The 18,281-nt window shown below is 43.6% G+C and overlaps 6 protein-coding genes and 1 non-coding gene across 20 annotated transcripts in view; 1 reads left to right on the top strand and 6 right to left on the bottom strand.

Annotated features, from left to right (window-relative positions):
* The window catches only part of LOC139637406 (NLR family CARD domain-containing protein 3-like), a 34,710-nt gene extending 25,882 nt beyond the window's left edge, over positions 1-8,828 (bottom strand). For 2 of the 14 annotated variants that reach the window (XM_071506092.1, XM_071506098.1), the window contains exons 1-3: positions 7,764-8,688; positions 6,158-6,268; positions 5,833-5,946 (exon numbers count right to left, since the gene is read on the bottom strand). In XM_071506092.1, the coding sequence (XP_071362193.1) occupies positions 5,833-5,946; positions 6,158-6,225 (182 nt within the window). In that variant the 5' untranslated portion in view covers positions 6,226-6,268; positions 7,764-8,688. The other 12 variants (XM_071506090.1, XM_071506089.1, XM_071506085.1 and 9 more) reach the window with 12 other exon arrangements.
* Positions 8,829-9,815: 987 nt separating this feature from the next.
* Positions 9,816-10,217, bottom strand: LOC139637416 (histone H4). The gene has a single exon (XM_071506115.1). It carries the CDS (start codon positions 10,180-10,182, stop codon positions 9,871-9,873), a length of 312 nt encoding a protein of 103 aa, XP_071362216.1. The 5' UTR covers positions 10,183-10,217; the 3' UTR covers positions 9,816-9,870.
* A 1,096-nt stretch (positions 10,218-11,313) lies between these two features.
* On the bottom strand, positions 11,314-11,792 carry LOC139637414 (histone H2A-like). The gene has a single exon (XM_071506112.1). The coding sequence runs from the start codon at positions 11,747-11,749 to the stop codon at positions 11,363-11,365; it is 387 nt and encodes a 128-aa protein (XP_071362213.1). The 5' UTR covers positions 11,750-11,792; the 3' UTR covers positions 11,314-11,362.
* Positions 11,793-12,435: 643 nt separating this feature from the next.
* Positions 12,436-13,849, bottom strand: LOC139637413 (histone H3). Its single transcript, XM_071506111.1, has one exon. The coding sequence runs from the start codon at positions 13,798-13,800 to the stop codon at positions 13,390-13,392; it is 411 nt and encodes a 136-aa protein (XP_071362212.1). The 5' UTR covers positions 13,801-13,849; the 3' UTR covers positions 12,436-13,389.
* Positions 13,850-14,870: 1,021 nt separating this feature from the next.
* On the bottom strand, positions 14,871-15,329 carry LOC139637639 (histone H2B 1/2-like). The gene has a single exon (XM_071506484.1). The coding sequence runs from the start codon at positions 15,286-15,288 to the stop codon at positions 14,917-14,919; it is 372 nt and encodes a 123-aa protein (XP_071362585.1). The 5' UTR covers positions 15,289-15,329; the 3' UTR covers positions 14,871-14,916.
* Positions 15,330-16,212: 883 nt separating this feature from the next.
* Positions 16,213-16,625, bottom strand: LOC139637456 (histone H4). The gene has a single exon (XM_071506180.1). It carries the CDS (start codon positions 16,577-16,579, stop codon positions 16,268-16,270), a length of 312 nt encoding a protein of 103 aa, XP_071362281.1. The 5' UTR covers positions 16,580-16,625; the 3' UTR covers positions 16,213-16,267.
* A 154-nt stretch (positions 16,626-16,779) lies between these two features.
* On the top strand, positions 16,780-16,852 carry trnav-cac (transfer RNA valine (anticodon CAC)). The gene has a single exon. It is a non-coding gene; the product is annotated as a tRNA-Val (tRNA).
* Positions 16,853-18,281: the final 1,429 nt, after the last annotated feature.

Raw genomic sequence — 18,281 nt, 5'->3', positions numbered from 1 at the left:
CTATACAGGAGCTGCAGCTTCACTAGACTCACACACACACACACACACACACACACACACACACACACACACATACACACACACACACACACACACACACACAGTCCTCTCTAAAGTGACCTTCATGTGTCTCTTTGCTCCACAGTGTCTCAGTCTGTGACGTGTTAGATGAATCTGACAGATGATGTTCACAGGTCACTGAACAGTTTAGCAGAAACATCAGTCCTGATGTTGTGTTTATTCATCAGCCGTCACACAGCAGCAGGAAACATACGAGCGTCTGTCGTTTGACTTCAAGTCAAAGTCCAGAGGAAGTCAGAGAAACTGTAGAGCAGAGAGGAAGAGGCTCAGAGAGGAAGACTAGTGAAGCTACAGCTGCTGCACACTTTTCATGAAGGAGCCACTTTGTGTCTTCCTCTGATCTGGAGTCAGATTTGTTGTTGAAAAAACAGCTGTTTCATGTTAAAAACATTCACTCACAAACACTAATTATTCACCTGTTCACCACAATGAGTTTTTTCCAACCTGAACAACAACAACCCTCTGATACGACTCACAGCAGCGTCTCCTGGAATAGTGCTCCTACGGCAGCAGGTGTACCAGACCTCGGTTGTCATGGTAACAATAACAGCCGTGTGTACTGGCTGTGTGACTGTACCGACAGCAGCCGACATCTACAGCCACAAGATGTTGCCTAGCAACAAAACCTAACTATGGGTCATAGCTGCTGACAGACGACCTGTGGGCTGGTTGGTTACAGCTCAGTCTTGTTGTTGACAGCTGGAAGCCTCCGTATAGTTATTACATCTGTTTGTCACAGTTATGATTTACTGTCTCCTAAATACAACAGATCTCATCATCACAAGATCAGGAGCTCAGAGAGGTTCAGCTGATTATTGATCATCAGTATTTTAGGAGACAGAGACATGATGGTGCGACCTGATTGAATTCTTTTATTTCCTCCCTGGTTGAAGACACTGGGAGATTAATGTCTCTGAGCAGTGGAGATGGTTTTATTAAACCAGCTGAAACGTCTCCAAGCTGCTTTGTGCTGATTCAGCCTGAAATAAAAAATAAAAAACACAGCTGACAACAGCTGATTTCATTACAGTGAGATCTGTTCTCCTCAATATGACACAGTGAGTCATGATGAGACACTGGAGTCATCAGGAGAAAACTCCTCGTTTCTGTTCAGATCTGTCATCAGCTGTGACCGAGAAACTGTTCACAGCTCTTCTCCTCTATCAGACAGTGTCTGTCCATACCTGAGAGACTCCAGTCTCCAGTCTGGATCCTCCCGTCCAGCAGACAGCTGCTTCACTGCTGAGTCTCCTGGATGATTGTAGCTCAGGTCCAGCTCTCTCAGATGGGAGGGGTTGGATCTCAGAGCTGAGGCCAAAGAAGAACAACCTTCCTCTGTGACCAGACAGCCTGACAGACTGAACACACACAAAACAACACACAGGAACCTTCTGTCAACACTTGGTGGTCTATAAACAGTCATCAGATAAACAGGTTGATGGATCCTGACCTGAGAGTTTCCAGTGAACAGTGTGGACTCCTCAGTCCAGCAGACAACACCTTCACTCCTGAATCCTGCAGGTTGTTGTGACTCAGGTCCAGGTCTCTCAGACTAGAGGACTGGGAGCTGAGGACTGAGGACAGAGCTTCACAGCTTCTCTCTGAGAGGTTACAGACACTCAGTCTGAAGAGGGAATCCAAACAAAATCATTCACAAACTGACATTTTTCAAGTAAATAGAGGCCTGTATCTTGCAAAAAATGTTAAACACTAACCTCAGAGTTTCCAGTGAACAGTGTGGACTCCTCAGTCCAGCAGACAACACCTTCACTCCTGAATCCTGCAGGTTGTTGTTACTCAGGTCCAGGTCTCTCAGACTAGAGGACTGGGAGCTGAGGACTGAGGACAGAGCTTCACAGCTTCTCTCTGAGAGGTTACAGCCACTCAGTCTGAAGAGGAAATCCAAATAAAAACATTCAGAAACTGACATTTTTCGAGTAAATAGAGGCCTGTATCTTGCAAAAAATGTTAAACACTAACCTCAGACCTTCCAGTGAACAGTGTGGACTCCTCAGTCCATCAGACAACACCTTCACTCCTGAATCCTGCAGGTTGTTGTTACTCAGGTCCAGGTCTCTCAGACTAGAGGACTGGGAGCTGAGGACTGAGGACAGAGCTTCACAGCTTCTGTCTGAGAGGTTACAGCCACTCAGTCTGAAGAGGAAATCCAAAAAAACATTCACAAACTGACATTTTTCGAGTAAATAGAGGCCTGTATCTTGCAAAAAATGTTAAACACTAACCTCAGACCTTCCAGTGAACAGTGTGGACTCCTCAGTCCAGCAGACAACACCTTCACTCCTGAATCCTGCAGGTTGTTGTTACTCAGGTCCAGGTCTCTCAGACTAAAGGACTGGGAGCTGAGGACTGAGGACAGAGCTTCACAGCTTCTCTCTGAGAGGTTACAGTCACTCAGTCTGAAGAGATGATAAGGAATTAAAGAAGAAAATAATTAATTTTCTCTCCTGTTGAAAAGATAGAAGTGTCTTTATATAATCATGAATAAATCCAACTCTCTCTCCACTTACACAGCTTTGTTGGAGGCTTTGACCACTGGCAGCAGCCTCAGAAGAGCCTCCTCTGAAGCAGAGTATTTCTTCAGGTCAAACACGTCCAGATCTTCTTCTGATGACAGTAAGATGAAGACCAGAGCTGACCATTGAGCAGGAGACAGTTTATCTGTGGAGAGACGTCCTGATCTCAGGGACTGTTGGATCTCCTCCACTAGAGAACCATCATTCAGTTCATTCAGACAGTGGAACAGGTTGATGCTTTTCTCTGCAGACAGATTCTCACTGATCTTCTCCTTGATGTACTGGGCTGTTTCCTGATTGGTCTGTGAGCCACTTCCTGTCTGTGTCATCAGGCCTCGTAGCAGAGTCTGATTGGTCTGCAGTGAAAGACCCAGGAGGAAGCGGAGGAACAAGTCCAGGTGTCCATTTGGACTCTGTAAGACCTTGTCCACAGCTCTCTGGTGGAAAAGTGCTGGTTCAGGTTTGTCTCTGAAGACTTTAGTCCACCTGGATGTTGTTTGTTCCTCTGACAGCAGATTGACTCCAGAGTTGATGAAGGTCAGATGGACATGAAGAGCAGCCAGAAACTCCTGAACACTCAGATGGACGAAGCAGAACACCTTGTCCTGGTACAGGCCTCTCTCCTCTTTAAAGACCTGTGTGAACACTCCTGAGTACACTGAGGCTGCTCTGATATCGATGCCACACTCTGTCAGGTCTGATTCATAGAAGATCAGGTTTCCTTTCAGCAGCTGCTCAAAAGCCAGTTTTCCCAGAAACTTGATCATCTTCCTGGTCTTTGGACTCCAGTGTGGATCTGTCTCAGCTCCTCCATCATACTTGACCTTCTTCAGTTTGGACTGAACCACCAGGAAGTGGATGTACATCTCAGTCAGGGTCTTGGGCAGCTCTCCTCCCTCTCTGGTCTTCAACACATCCTCCAGAACTGTAGCAGTGATCCAGCAGAAGACTGGGATGTGGCACATGATGTGGAGGCTTCGTGACGTCTTGATGTGGGAGATGATCCTGCTGGCCTGCTCCTCATCTCTGAACCTCTTCCTGAAGTACTCCTCCTTCTGTGGGTCAGTGAACCCTCTGACCTCTGTCACCATGTCAACACACTCAGGAGGGATCTGATTGGCTGCTGCAGGTCGTGTGGTTATCCAGAGGCGAGCAGAGGGAAGCAGTTTCCCCCTGATGAGGTTTGTCAGCAGCACGTGCACTGAGGTGGACGCTGTGACATCAGTCAGGATCTCAGTGTTGTGGAAGTCCAGAGGAGGTCGACACTCATCCAGACCGTCAAAGATGAACACAACCTGGAACTGATCAAACCTGCAGATTCCTGCTTCTTTGGTTTCAGTGAAGAAGTGATGAACAAGTTCCACCAAGCTGAACTTTTTCTTTTTTAGCACATTCAGTTCTCTGAAGGTGAAGGGAAATGTGAACTGTATGTCCTGGTTGGCTTTGTCTTCAGCCCAGTCCAGAGTGAACTTCTGTGTTAAGACTGTTTTCCCAATGCCAGCCACTCCCTTTGTCATCACTCTTCTGATTGGTCCATCTCCAGGTGAGGCTTTAAAGATGTCTTCTTGTCTGATGGTTGTTTCTGGTCTGTCTGGTTTCCTGGAAGCTGTTTCAATCTGTCTGACCTCATGTTCATCATTGACCTCTCCAGCCCCTCCCTCTGTGATGAAGAGCTCTGTGTAGATCTGATTCAGAAGGGTTGGGTTTCCTGCTTTAGAGATCCCCTCAAACACACACTGGAACTTCTCCTTCAGCTTAGATTTGAGTTTACGTCCACAAACTGCAGCAGAGTTTCCTGAATGAACACAGAAGAAACTATATCAACAACTGATTCATGAAGAACACATGACTGTTTAATTCCCATAAAGAATACATATATGAACATATATGAACATATTTACATGTTAGTAAATGTCTCATTTCTCCATCATGTTGAATCTTTAGAGAAATCTTCTTACTGCTCTGCAGACAGTCAACCAGCTCCTCCTGCTTCATCCTCCTAAGGAAGTTCACTGTGATCTTCAGAAATGCCTCTCTGCTGCTCCTCCTCTGCTCTTCATCCTCACCGTCCAACACCTCCTCATCCTCCCTCTGGCTCTCTGAGCTTTCTGGGTAATCTGGACCCAGAAGCTTCTGGATCTTCTTCAGCTCGTTCTTCACAAAAGTGACCATGTTCTCCTCCAGCAGCTGGAACGGGAAACTATATGAGTGACAGCATCAAACTAAAACCATGGAGCCAAACATCAGATCCGTGTTGGACAGACTGACAATCCACTGGTCTAACAGTGCAGCATGGAGATGATTGTGAGCAGATGTGAAAGTAGCTGTTGTACATGTACAGACCATAAATATGGAGTCCAGGTGTGTTTGATGCTGCTGGGCAGACTGACCCCTGGGAACCTCTGAGCTCTCCTGGTCCACTCTGTGGAGGAATCATGAAGAATGAGCTCACATTATGTCTGTCCACACAGAGACAGACACAAGCTAAAGGTCCATGAAGTGATGTTCGGATGTGAGCAGTGAATCAGACCACTCCCTGTGGAGGTAAAGGTTTACTAGTCCTGCTGATCCCACTGAGAATCAACAGCTCAGTCTGCAGCTGTTTGTAGCTTCCAGCTCAGTGTTTGGCTTCACCAGTTTGGTTTAGTCCCAACGTCTCTCACCAACCCTCCACACAGCTCCCCCTCCCTCACTCAACACTGCTGAAGAGCCCTGAAGCAAGGCACCTCGACCCTCCAGCTGCTCCAGTGGAGCTGCTCAGTGTCTGCTTGTATCAGACTGGTTGTACTGGGCAGCCCCCAGTATGAAAATGACAATACACCAATAAAGTTTCACTGAGTAAGAGACAGATGATTGTCAGATGGTTGAACAGCGTCTGAAACATCCACCTCCCTCACTGATTGGTCAGCTGTGTGCAGGTGAGAAAGTAGGCGGGGTTTGACTTTCTCTCTTCACATGAACTTTTTCTGTCACTTTTCAAGTGAACACCTGAGGCCAACACTGTGAATATCTTCCAGGACAGACTGTCTGAACATGGGAGACATTATCTCCATATTTAAACCACATCACCACCCTCCCCCTCTATGACGGCTGCAGTTTTACCTCCACCTTCCAGTGTGGACAGAAACACTTTGATTTCAGACCTGGTCCAACAACACGTCGTACAAACTGGTTCTTTTCTCCAATAACCTGAGTTTCACTGTCAGTTACAGCTTACATCTGATCAGCTGATGGACGTCCTTCTTTAAAGTTAATGGGCCAGTCCTTTGACCAGTCGCTCTTTAAAGACAGACAGCTGGGTTCAGGAGAGTCTGGTCTCTGCTGCAGGATCCTGAAACAACAACAGATCTGATTAATGTGCACGTTGAGTGAAAGTCTTTGAATAAACACAACAACTAACTTCTAGTGTGAAAAGACTTTGTCGGTTTGAATTCTGACCTTTGATCAACAGATTGTCTGACATAATAATGATGGAGCAGTGATCTGAGAGCTGAGCTCTGACATGGAGAAGAGTCATGGACAGTTAGAGATCCTCATCTCACCTCTGAGCTCTGGTCTGGCTGGTTTTAGAGGGAGGGGCTCCCTCCTCTCTGTCCTCACACTGATCCATGCTGCTGGATTCACATCCACATCAGCTCACACACACTTTCTACCTTCATGTGGAGACAAACACAAATCATTCATCTGCACATCCACTCAAATTGACATCATTTCTCCTGTAAAAATACCAGCTGCTCCTCCACTGACTGACTCTTCTTCTCTGGTTCATATCAGCGTCAGTTTAATACAGTCTGACAGCAGAGTGAGGAAGAGGAAGCTGCTGTACTTCTACTATCAGTCCACTAGATGGAGTCATGAAGCTGCAGTGAAGTGAAGAGCAGCCCAGCTCACACACGATGGACCAACATTAACATCCACTGACACACAGAAGGACTGAGATCAACTGATTGGATCTGACATTGATCCAACAAGGTGGAATCAATAATCAATAAAGTCTCAGTAAAGTCCTGACAACAACATGACATGTTCAGTATTGATCAGTGATGTGAAGTAACAGTCAGTATTGATCAAACTAATGATAATAAATAATTATAAGCTTTATTTATTGAGCACTTTTCATACAAGAGATGTAGCTCAAAGTGCTTTACAATAAAAAATGGAATAGTACAATAAAATAAGGCTGAATAAAAGGACAATCAAATTAAACAATGCAAATAGTTGTAAAAGTGGAAAAAAAAACAAATAAAGACAGGAATCAGTAAGAAATGTAAAATATGAGATAATTAATTAAAAGCCAAGTTAAATAGATAAGTTTTCAGAGTAGTTTCAAAATGTTCACAGAGCCTGCGTCTCTTTTAGCTCTTGGCAGGATTTTCCATGATTTTGCAGCAGAGTTAAAAAACGCTGCACTGACTATTTTCTTGTGTGTAAAATGATTTAAAAGTCCGTCAGTGGAAGATCTAAGAGCTGGACAGGGATTATAAAACAACAGAGAAGCTGCAGTGTGAGCCGGTCCCAAAGAGCTTTAAAAACAAGTCAAAAACTACAACTTTCAAATCTATTGTGACCCTTTAGTTTCTGTTGGAGAACCAGGAGCCTCTGGCTCATCTGATGCGGTGTTAACTGTGTTTCTGAGCATCATACAGAGCCTTAAAAACCCCGTCAGCCCCTCAGCCCGCCGCTGTGTCCACATCAGTCCTGTAGTTAAATCTAATGACACCATTCACCCACAGAAAGTCACAGCTGTTCTCCGGCGGCTGTCCGGCCCAGCTCAGGCCGCATTTAGTGGCTCAGACAGCGGGAGAGCAGCGGCTCATCTCCGCCTCCTCCACAGGCTGAAAAGCTGCCTCCAGTCCTCAGGAAGTGGAGCTGCACAGTAATAACGACTCTGTGTTCAACTACTGACCATCAACTAACTCTGCTTCTGCTCTTATTCCACCGCTTCTACTGCAAATATCCACACAACATGGAGGACACGGTTAATGTGGGTCCACACTTCAGTTACAGTCACATTATAACAACACAACAACAACTACACAACCGTATTAACATTATAACACAACAACAACACAACGATAAGCTGAAGGTGAAATGACTCAGGTAACAACAGGTGTTAACGAGTAAAACATTAAAAACTGCTCACATTACCTTCAGAGGAGAAAATCATCTGCATCACAACGTTTGTTCAAAGTGAAACTAAAGTTCAACCAGAAAACGGGGGGAGGTGGAGGGTGGAGAGTAAAGTGTGGATGTATTATCAGACCTGGATGACGGATCTAAAAATGGCGCCATTCAGTTCAATACAAGTTGCTCTTCTGGCGCATACGCCGAAAAAGTTTCTGGCTTCCGGGTTACTTCCGCGTTATGCGGCCCATAGAGACTGCGCAGTAGTGTCACGAGTGCTCTGCCAGCGGCCTGATGTGTAACAGACTGATCCAGGACCGGCCCGGGGCCTTAAACACGGATTATACAGACACAACATTCAGTCTGAAGCTTCAGAGCCTGAAGTCACATTGGATCAACATTTAAAAAAATCATAACCAGGCAGAAATATTACGTTTAAATTGTCTTTTAGGCAACTTTAAGATATTGATGCTGCATGTGACAGAAAACTACAACTCATCAGATGAAGTTATTACGTTTACTTTCTGTCATTGAGAAGCAGATTTATACGACATGTCTTCTTTAAAAAAACAAAACAACCAAAACTGTGCAGTGCTGTAGTGAAGCTGTATTTCACTGTTCTGTTTCACAGATATTTGATTTGAAAATGAAAAATATATCAAAATTATTTTTTTTAAAGATTTAATTTAAATGATGAATGCCATTGAACATATAGCCACTGTACACTGAGCTCACACTGAGGACGTGGGGAGTTAGAGAGACGGTGAGGACGGTTCCTCCCTCAGGGACAGAGAGGGGCCGCGGGCTGCAGCGGCTCAGGCCCCCGCTGCTGACCCGGAGGACGCTGCATCCAGGCCGGACTCAGTTCTAGTTGAACCCGCTGACACAGTGAAGGTCATTCATCTATAAATAATGAGGCTGGTGACCTGCAGTCAGGATGAGACACTGCTGCTCACACATCACAGAAGCTCAGTGACTTAAATTAAAACACCTGAAGAAACTGGAGGAAGTGATGAACAATCATGGCGGCGTCTCGGTGAATCCAGTGATGCGGCGAATATATCGATTAAAAACAACTTTCCTGAAAAAAAGTGTAAGAAGTGACGAATAAATGCGACAAAAAAAATCACAAAATGAATGAACTTGGTTTGTGTAGAAGAAAACTCTCCTTTGTTGTTTATTCACTTTTCACACTAACTTGTTCTCGTCCTGACGTCACTGGCAGTAACCTAGCAACCATGCTCGTTCCCGAGACACAGCGGGACCGCGGACAGAGTGCACGTACACAGTGGTGACGTCACTCAGAGAAAAAAAAAAAACTTTTCTGAGCTTTGAAAAACTTTTACAGATTAAAACCCCGTGGATTAAACATGTAGAATAGAAACACTGATGTGTGGCTGTGGAGGCGTCTGTGAACAGTTTTACAGGCCTCTCTCACTGTTGCGCTCTATGGGAAAAATGCTTTTTGGGCCGAGGCCAAATGGTTTTATTACCATTAATTATTTATCACACATTAGAATCTTTAATGACACAAACAAAAACAAAAACAGTGGCATCCATTGTTTTACATTCTATATATCTGACATGTATTTGAGAGAGACTGGGTGGGGTTAATACACTCAAACTAAAAAAAAAAATATATAAATGTTTATGCCTGTGAATATTCTTTGTCCAGGTCATAGTATCTCAAAGCAGTTTTAAATCGGAAGCAACTGGACTTGGTCGTTTGTCGAGGAAAACGTTTCACTTCTCATCCAAGAGGCTTCATCCATAGAAAACGTGTCCAGTTGCTTTTGATTTTAAAATCAATCCTTTTACATATGTTTGTTTTTAGTGTGAATCCCACAGTCAGGATGTTTCATGATTCTGGACATAACAATACACTTTAGTCTTTATTACTGTAAATATCCCACATTTTTCTTGTAAATCTAAAGCCACTGTTTTGTACTAAACACCAGCATAAATTCTTTATAGGTTAAAACGTACTTGGCGATAAAACTGATTATGCTGTAAATAATTTATTATAGTAACACACAACGTTTAGAAACAAAGAGGATTAAACTCTCAGAGGCGGTGGGCGGCTCTTAAAAGAGCCTTTGTGTGTGAGGTCGGGTCCGGGTGAGGAGCAGGTTTAGCCGCCGAAGCCGTACAGGGTGCGGCCCTGCCTCTTCAGGGCGTAGACGACGTCCATGGCGGTGACGGTCTTCCTCTTGGCGTGCTCGGTGTAGGTGACGGCGTCCCGGATCACGTTCTCCAGGAACACCTTGAGCACACCGCGGGTCTCCTCGTAGATGAGCCCGGAGATACGCTTGACGCCGCCGCGGCGAGCCAGACGGCGGATGGCGGGCTTGGTGATCCCCTGGATGTTATCGCGGAGAACTTTGCGGTGCCGCTTGGCGCCTCCTTTTCCGAGTCCTTTGCCTCCTTTGCCTCTTCCGCTCATTTTCTCTTCCGTGTTCAGACACAACAGATACTGACTCTCAGCGGCAGACGCTTGATATTTACGTCTTCACTGCGGACGTAAGGGAGGACTCATGAGTACCCAGCAGCCCCCCCCGCTGTAGCAGTTAACCCTTTGTGTTCAGTTTATTGCTCTAAACTGAAAGTGATAATCATCCGATTTTCTTTATTTTAAATTGATTTTTTTCTGAGCCCACAGAGGCGCACACGTACTTTATGTATTTAGTTTGTTTTTATTGTTTAGTTGAATCTATTAAGATAAGATCAGATCGCGTTTATTAGTCCCACAGTGGGGAAATTCACAGTGTTACAGCAGCAAAGTGGCACTGCAGAGAACAGGAAAATAAAGATAAATAATAACAATATAATAATAATGTACAAAATATATAGATAGAAAAAATTACATATGTATATAATATGATAAGTATTTCATTAATAACACAGGGTGGCTTTTCTTCAGTGTATATGAGAGAGTACATCTCACAAAGCTACAGGCGCTTTAGACATAAATATACACACAACACACACAACTCTCTGACCTGGTGACACTCAGAGAAAGATTTGTTGTTTTAGGGAGAAAGTAAAGTACATCTCCAGAGCCGAAAACAACCCCTCAGTGTCTGAGCCCTGCACCACATTAAATATACGCTATACACACTTTTACTTTATTAAAAAGGAAAGAAAATGAAGAGGGGAAACATAAAAGTGTGTATTTGTAGGCCACATGTGGACAGATAAACAGACTGTCAGTCCACAGCTGCCGCATCAAGACCTGTGTTTTGTTCTGAAGATATTTTAGTTCTGAAATCATGTGTAAGTGCACTGTAAATTGACACTGTTTTATATTGTACAGAATACTGCTTTAGCACAGTCAAAAAAATATGGTGACAAGTTTTCTGGTGCACAAGCATATTGTAATTATAATTCAGCAAACAGCAGTTTGTTTTATTTACAAGGAGTTTATTCAGGTGTTTGGTGTAACATGAGGAGAAGGGTGAGAGCAAGTCAGTGAAATATTTATAATAAACCTGTGGAATTAGATTAGTCTATTAGTTATAATTAACCTATTATGGTGTTGAACATAGGAAGGAACTGCTCTTAAAGATAGAGTGTGTGGCTCTTAAAAGAGCCGTTGGATTGTTTGAGGAGTCACCGGGTCCCGTTTACTTCTTGGCGGGCTTCTCGGTCTTCTTGGGCAGGAGAACCGCCTGGATGTTGGGCAGCACGCCGCCCTGAGCGATGGTGACTCCGCCGAGCAGCTTGTTCAGCTCCTCGTCGTTGCGGACCGCCAGCTGCAGGTGGCGGGGGATGATCCTGGTCTTCTTGTTGTCCCGGGCAGCGTTACCGGCCAGCTCCAGGATCTCGGCGGTCAGGTACTCCAGCACCGCGGCCAGGTACACGGGAGCGCCGGCACCGACGCGCTCGGCGTAGTTTCCCTTCCTCAGCAGCCTGTGGACACGGCCGACGGGGAACTGGAGCCCGGCCCGGGAGGAGCGGGTCTTGGCCTTCGCTCTGGCCTTTCCGGCGCCGGTCTTACCACGTCCAGACATGTTCGCTGATTTCGTTTCCTTGTCGAGGTCGAAAGAAAAGTAACAATCCACGGCTCAGACCGGGTTTATATACCAAGCTGCTGCTCTCCGATTGGTCACAGTGAGCGTAACTGTGATCGCCCAATCAGAAAAGAGTTTACACCAAGAGGACTTCCGCGAAAAAGAGAGGCCACAGGGTGGATGGGAGTTTACTGTTTATATATATATTTATATTTTGAAGATGGGGGGGCTACATTATCATTATCATTATTATAATTGTATTATATTCAACATAACAATTTCCCATGAGGGATTAATGAAGTATTTCTGATTCTGATTCAGTATTCAGTTAAAATAATAAGTCAACTTCAGACAACCATATATTATTGAATTAAGAAGACGACTTCCTGAATATGGATGTGGTTAAACCAGTTAAACCAAATTAACATAGTGCTAAACACAGAGCATCCATATCAGTCTAATTATTCATATTATTATATTAATATGAAACTCTATTTATTTATTATTGTATTTTCTGCTGAGAATCTCCCATTCCTTAGCTGCACTACCTCTCAGAAGGAAACTTCTTTGTCACTACAGATTCAGATTGGACTTTTCTAATAAAACCTACATCAGTAACTTTTATTTTCTGTACCTCGCTCTCTCTCTGAGGTTAGAGTATTCACGACATAATCACACATTATATATTGTGTAATTGTCCTTATTTTCTCATGTACCTGAATAACACTTCCATCATTTTAGTTTTGGACATATGTGGTAAGTGATGATGTGTGAAGCCTCACATGTAACTGTTTTTGGCTGTTATGGTGAATTATGCACGTTCATAGTTTTTGGTTTAAATAATTATGTTAGTTAAATATTGGGAATGACAGAAATACATTCGTTATTTACGACTTTACCAGTTTTCTGTGGGTGTTTTGTGTAACTGAGCCTGATCAGTGAAAGATTGTTTCAAGGTCAGAGATCAATAAAAAACACAGCGGAGAAGTTATTTCTTAATAAAAATGAAGTGTTTTTTCAAAAGCATTTCCATGTTACATGCTCTTTGCCCATGTTGCACATTAACTACTAAGTTTTCACTCCTAATTTAAAACAGCCTGACTTTACAGACATTAATACATAGAAAATATATGTTAATTGTATCTTCAGTCATTACTATAAAGGTCTGGTTAGAATATCACTCATGATTTCCCTGATGCTGATTTCCAATTTGTAATATAAAGCTTTTATATTGTGGCCATCTCACCATCAATAAAAGTTACAGTTCTAAATATTAATGAAGTGAATTGATGATTTACTTTCATAGTTGTGATCAGCTGTAAATATTACACTGGCTCTTCAGCTATGAACCACATGAAACTTGTGCTTTATTTGTACACTTCTCTAGTATTTCCCTCTTGCTTTGTTGACCTGCCTACACCACAGCAGATTTATGGAGAAATATTCAGCTTTATTATCAGGGCTGATTAGTGGAAGTATTGTTAAAATCCTAATGAGATTCCTAAACATATTCAGCATGTGAAACTTAAGGTGCCTCAATGTTCTTGTTAAATAGCAAATATAAATTATGGGCATGCTGCTCTTCAGATCATGGATGTGGCTCTTAAAAGAGCCGTTGTTTGAACTGATCCGGGGTCAGATTAAGCTCTCTCCCCACGGATGCGGCGGGCCAGCTGGATGTCTTTGGGCATGATGGTGACCCTCTTGGCGTGGATGGCGCACAGGTTGGTGTCCTCGAACAGGCCGACCAGGTAGGCCTCGCTGGCCTCCTGCAGGGCCATGACGGCGGAGCTCTGGAAGCGCAGGTCGGTCTTGAAGTCCTGGGCGATCTCCCGGACCAGGCGCTGGAAGGGCAGCTTGCGGATCAGCAGCTCGGTGGACTTCTGGTAGCGGCGGATCTCCCTGAGAGCCACGGTACCGGGCCTGTAGCGGTGAGGCTTCTTCACGCCGCCGGTGGCCGGGGCGCTCTTACGGGCAGCCTTGGTCGCTAGCTGCTTCCTGGGAGCCTTTCCTCCGGTGGACTTACGGGCGGTCTGCTTGGTTCTGGCCATTTCGGTTCGGTAGCCTCTGCTGTTCGGACAGTAGAAGAATGTTCACCAGCTCACTGCGAACAGCGGCTTTATATAGCAGCTGCCGGAGCGTCGCCAGCGCTGATTGGTCCAGGCCGGGAGTAGCCCGCGCAGCAGGTGAACAACCATTGGACGGAGCGAATTTGAAAATTCAAAGTGAACCAATCAGCCACAGCGGTCGTCTAACGGCCTCTAAAGAGGAAACAATGGTTTAGTACTGTGGGTTTGTTGTAAACTGTGTCAACATTGTGATGCATTAATGTTTACGGTGTAAGACTGATGATGTTGTTATCGCTGCCTATCAAGTATTTATTGAATATTTCGTTTCACTGATTTGTATTTAAAAAGAAAAAGTAAAGGGACATTTGGCGGCAAAATAAGGCGGCGAAATTATTCAGAATAAAGCGGTAACTTAAACTGGTACCCGCTTTTTTCTGTGAGCATTTAAGTGGTAACTACAGTTTACTCATGTCAAATAACCCGAACTATAACTTTAAACGTGTTAAAAAACATGTGCCTCAGGAGAATGAATGAAATGCATAGTGTGACTTAGTTGATATATTTATATTTAATTCTATTTGAAATATTGCTTTGTGTTCATATCCTCCAGTTCCTGTATTTCCCACTGTTATATTGCGACACTACTCCTGAGTAAAATCATAGACAACAGAAACAGCAGGAACCTGCAGCACTTTGACTTATTAAACAAATACACAGCTTTAAACGATATAAAACTACATCTTCAGCTCCGGTGTAATTAAGCGTGCGTGCGTGCGTGTGTGTGTGTGAGTGAAGTGGGGGAAAACCAACACTTAGAAACTGGAGGGTTTCTTTATAAATTTGGTCAACACACATATATATATATATATATATATATATATATATATATATATATCTATCATATTAAATAACTTCAGTTCAATAAACTGCATTATGTAGTATAAACAGGCCAGTCATGGTATTTGTATATAATAATAATAATAATAATAATAATCATAATCATCATCTTCACTATGATTTTCTTCAAGGATTTGAACTCTTAGTTAAAGGTGTGTGGCCCTGAAAAGGGCCTTTGTGTCTCTGCAGTAAGCGGCAGGTTTACTTGGAGCTGGTGTACTTGGTGACGGCCTTGGTGCCCTCGGACACGGCGTGCTTGGCCAGCTCCCCGGGCAGCAGCAGGCGCACGGCGGTCTGGATCTCCCTGGAGGTGATGGTGGAGCGCTTGTTGTACTGAGCCAGGCGGGAGGACTCCCCTGCGATGCGCTCGAAGATGTCGCTGACGAAGGAGTTCATGATCAGCATGGCCTTGGAGGAGATGCCGGTGTCGGGGTGGACCTGCTTCAGCACCTTGTACACGTAGATGGCGTAGCTCTCCTTCCTGGTCTTCCTCTTCTTCTTGCCGGTCTTGGACACGGACTTGGACACGGCCTTCTTGGAGCCCTTCTTCGGCGCTTTCACTGGATCAGGCATGGTTAGATGTCGTCGACTTCCTTACAAAAAATCGGATAACCTGCTGCGGTGCGGACGGTCAATATGTATCCCCATGATGCAAATATGTCTGTGCTGTTGCTTGCACAGGATTGGCTCTCTTTCGAGCAACACTGAGCATGCGCATGTAACTGAACGCCTTTTCCTAAAAATGGAGTTGCTCGCTCCGGTTGATAGAAAGTTTTAAAACACGCTGAGGTAATAATCCTGAAGTTATTTAATGTTTCTCTGCTCTCTGTGTGGAAGCTGCTTGCGGCTGCAGCGACACAAGGAGATTATATCCATATTACACATATCATCCACTTTATGTCGAGCCCTAATGAGAACAATTCTTAGATTCCTGTGTCCTGACACGGTCAAACGGTCAGTTGAGATGTCTGTATACATAAGAAAAGGTTTGAAACTGTGGAAAATACCAAGATTATCAAGAATACCAAATACTAAGGTTTTAGCATGAAGCATTATCAGCAGCTCGTGTCATATTCTTTAGAAGCTTTTAGAATAAAAGATTCTTACTAACTGTTCATAATATGATGCAACAGCTCATCTCGTCATTTACAATCAAAGACTTCCTTGTTTTCTGATAGAAGTGAATGAAGCAGCAGATGTTACTGAGATATGTTTATTGTTGGTGGTTCAGTCCTCCACAGTATCTGGTCAGACTGGTCAACATGAGTGGACATGAAGGCAGAGGAAAGACTCAATTAAACCAATATTATATATTATCTTGTTTAATGTTTACGACAGTAGTGTACGTCAGATTTAATTACGTTTAGTGCACAACTCAACGTTATATTTTGAGAAGTACAGCATCCGTGTTTATTTCTGTTGTCTATGCTCATATTTATTTATATAGTTAAAACTTATATAGTTAAAGAGAAGAGGATTAAACTCTTAGAGGCGGTGGGCGGCTCTTAAAAGAGCCTTTGTGGTTGAGGTCGGGTCCGGGTGAGGAGCAGGTTTAGCCGCCGAAGCCGTACAGGGTGCGGCCCTGCCTCTTCAGGGCGTAGACGACGTCCATGGCGGTGACGGTCTTCCTCTTGGCGTGCTCGGTGTAGGTGACGGCGTCCCGGATCACGTTCTCCAGGAACACCTTGAGCACACCGCGGGTCTCCTCGTAGATGAGCCCGGAGATACGCTTGACGCCGCCGCGGCGAGCCAGACGGCGGATAGCGGGCTTGGTGATCCCCTGGATGTTATCGCGGAGAACTTTGCGGTGCCGCTTGGCGCCTCCTTTTCCGAGTCCTTTGCCTCCTTTACCTCTTCCGCTCATTTTGAAGTTGTCAAGTTTCGGATACTAGAAACGAATGAAGCACTGAGTTTACAACCATTTGTATTTATGTATCATGTGCGGACGTAAGGGAGGACACATGGCGCAAAACTTGGTGGGCGGTGCTAAACGCAGCAGCCCCCCGCCACACTTATCACAGAGCCAAGTTAATTGGTCAGTTTGTCTGAATTGATGTCATCACCGTTTCCGTAGTGTAGTGGTTATCACGTTCGCCTCACACGCGAAAGGTCCCCGGTTCGAAACCGGGCGGAAACATTATGTTTTTACAGCGAGTGTCTGATGTTGCTCCGCGGTTTGATCCTCCTGTCCGCTGACAGAAGTGTATTCAGGCAAGAGTGTAAATGTGGCCTCGCCCAGTGTTTTTCTGCGCAACAATGGAAAAACATGATCTGTAAATGTAGGACTCTTGAAAACCAGCAGATATTTACATTTGTAAAGTTGCAATGTGAGTTTTTTGTCTTTCTTTTTTCTTTAAAAATGACTCTAACAATCACTCTATTATCAACATTTTTCTGCAGATAAATTAATCAACTAATCACTGAACTTCTAAAACCTTTAATAAAATAAAAGAATACCTTTAAAAACAGACTAATGGGGGGATCAACAGCCTGTAACTTTGGTTTTGGGGAAGTTTTTCTTTTATTTGGTATCAATCAACCCACCCTTAAAAGTAAAAGAAATTAAGTAATCCTTATTTATCAGAGTATTACAGATTCACGGTCACAAGGTGGCAGCAGTAAATAAGCGAGCTGAGAGGGAAACCCAACACTTTCTGTGTTTGAAGGAGAAAACTGAATCCCAGACTCGCTGGCTCCATGTGAGACTTTTACACATTAGCTAATTTCATTCGAACTTCCATCACAACATGAGCCTTATCAGGAAAACTGAATTCTTACACACACAGAACGAGATTAATTGATTTTCTGATTTTAATGACCTATGAAAAAACACTGTGAATTAATTTAACTGCTTATGTAAAGCTGCAATCAAAAGTTAATAGACATTTGTAAGAGACATTTACAACAACACATTTCAATTATTTATTCCTCTAAGACACCGGACTTTGTTATAGTTTCAAGATGCATAAAATAACCTTAAACTTATTATTTATTTGCGACAAAGAAGCTACTTTTTGTATTATTCATTAAACTGCTTTGACAAATATGCCCCTTACAAGTTTATCTAAATCTGACTGCAAATGTATGTGTCCTTTGCTGATCATGTCGTTTTCAATTAGTTTTATAGTCTGCTAACATTAATACAACATAATGACTGACAATAAACTTGATTGTTATTATAATTAGTACAGTATCAGTATCAATATTGATTCACAAAATGAATATTGAAATTGACAGATAACGTGTCTGTAAATGACTAATAATTCAGTGGAGGAAGTCTTTTAAAGGTCCCATATTTTACACTTCCCCTGTAAACCAACCAAATCGTGCAAGGTTGGATGGTGGGTCCATGTGGGCGGGGCTTGGGGCGTGGCTGAGGGCGGTGACTGCTTTGTTGTGACATCACAAAGAGACAGCTGGGAACAGTAATGTTAACATATAATCATTAAGAACAATAACCTACAGAAAACGTGTTCAAAGTCTAACAATTGTAACCAAGTAAAAACACCAGGTAAATGAAAACCTGTTTATTTTTACTCACAGGTTCTAGTAGCAGCTGAGTTTGC

The sequence above is a fragment of the Trachinotus anak genome, unplaced genomic scaffold (assembly GCF_046630095.1).
Source record: "Trachinotus anak isolate AG129_WGS33_773 ecotype Australia unplaced genomic scaffold, CSIRO_AGI_Tana_v1 ptg000020l, whole genome shotgun sequence".
NCBI classification, from domain to species: Eukaryota; Metazoa; Chordata; class Actinopteri; order Carangiformes; family Carangidae; genus Trachinotus; species Trachinotus anak.
Note: the sequence above shows the minus strand (reverse complement) of the source record. Positions and strands in the feature narration are given on the sequence as shown.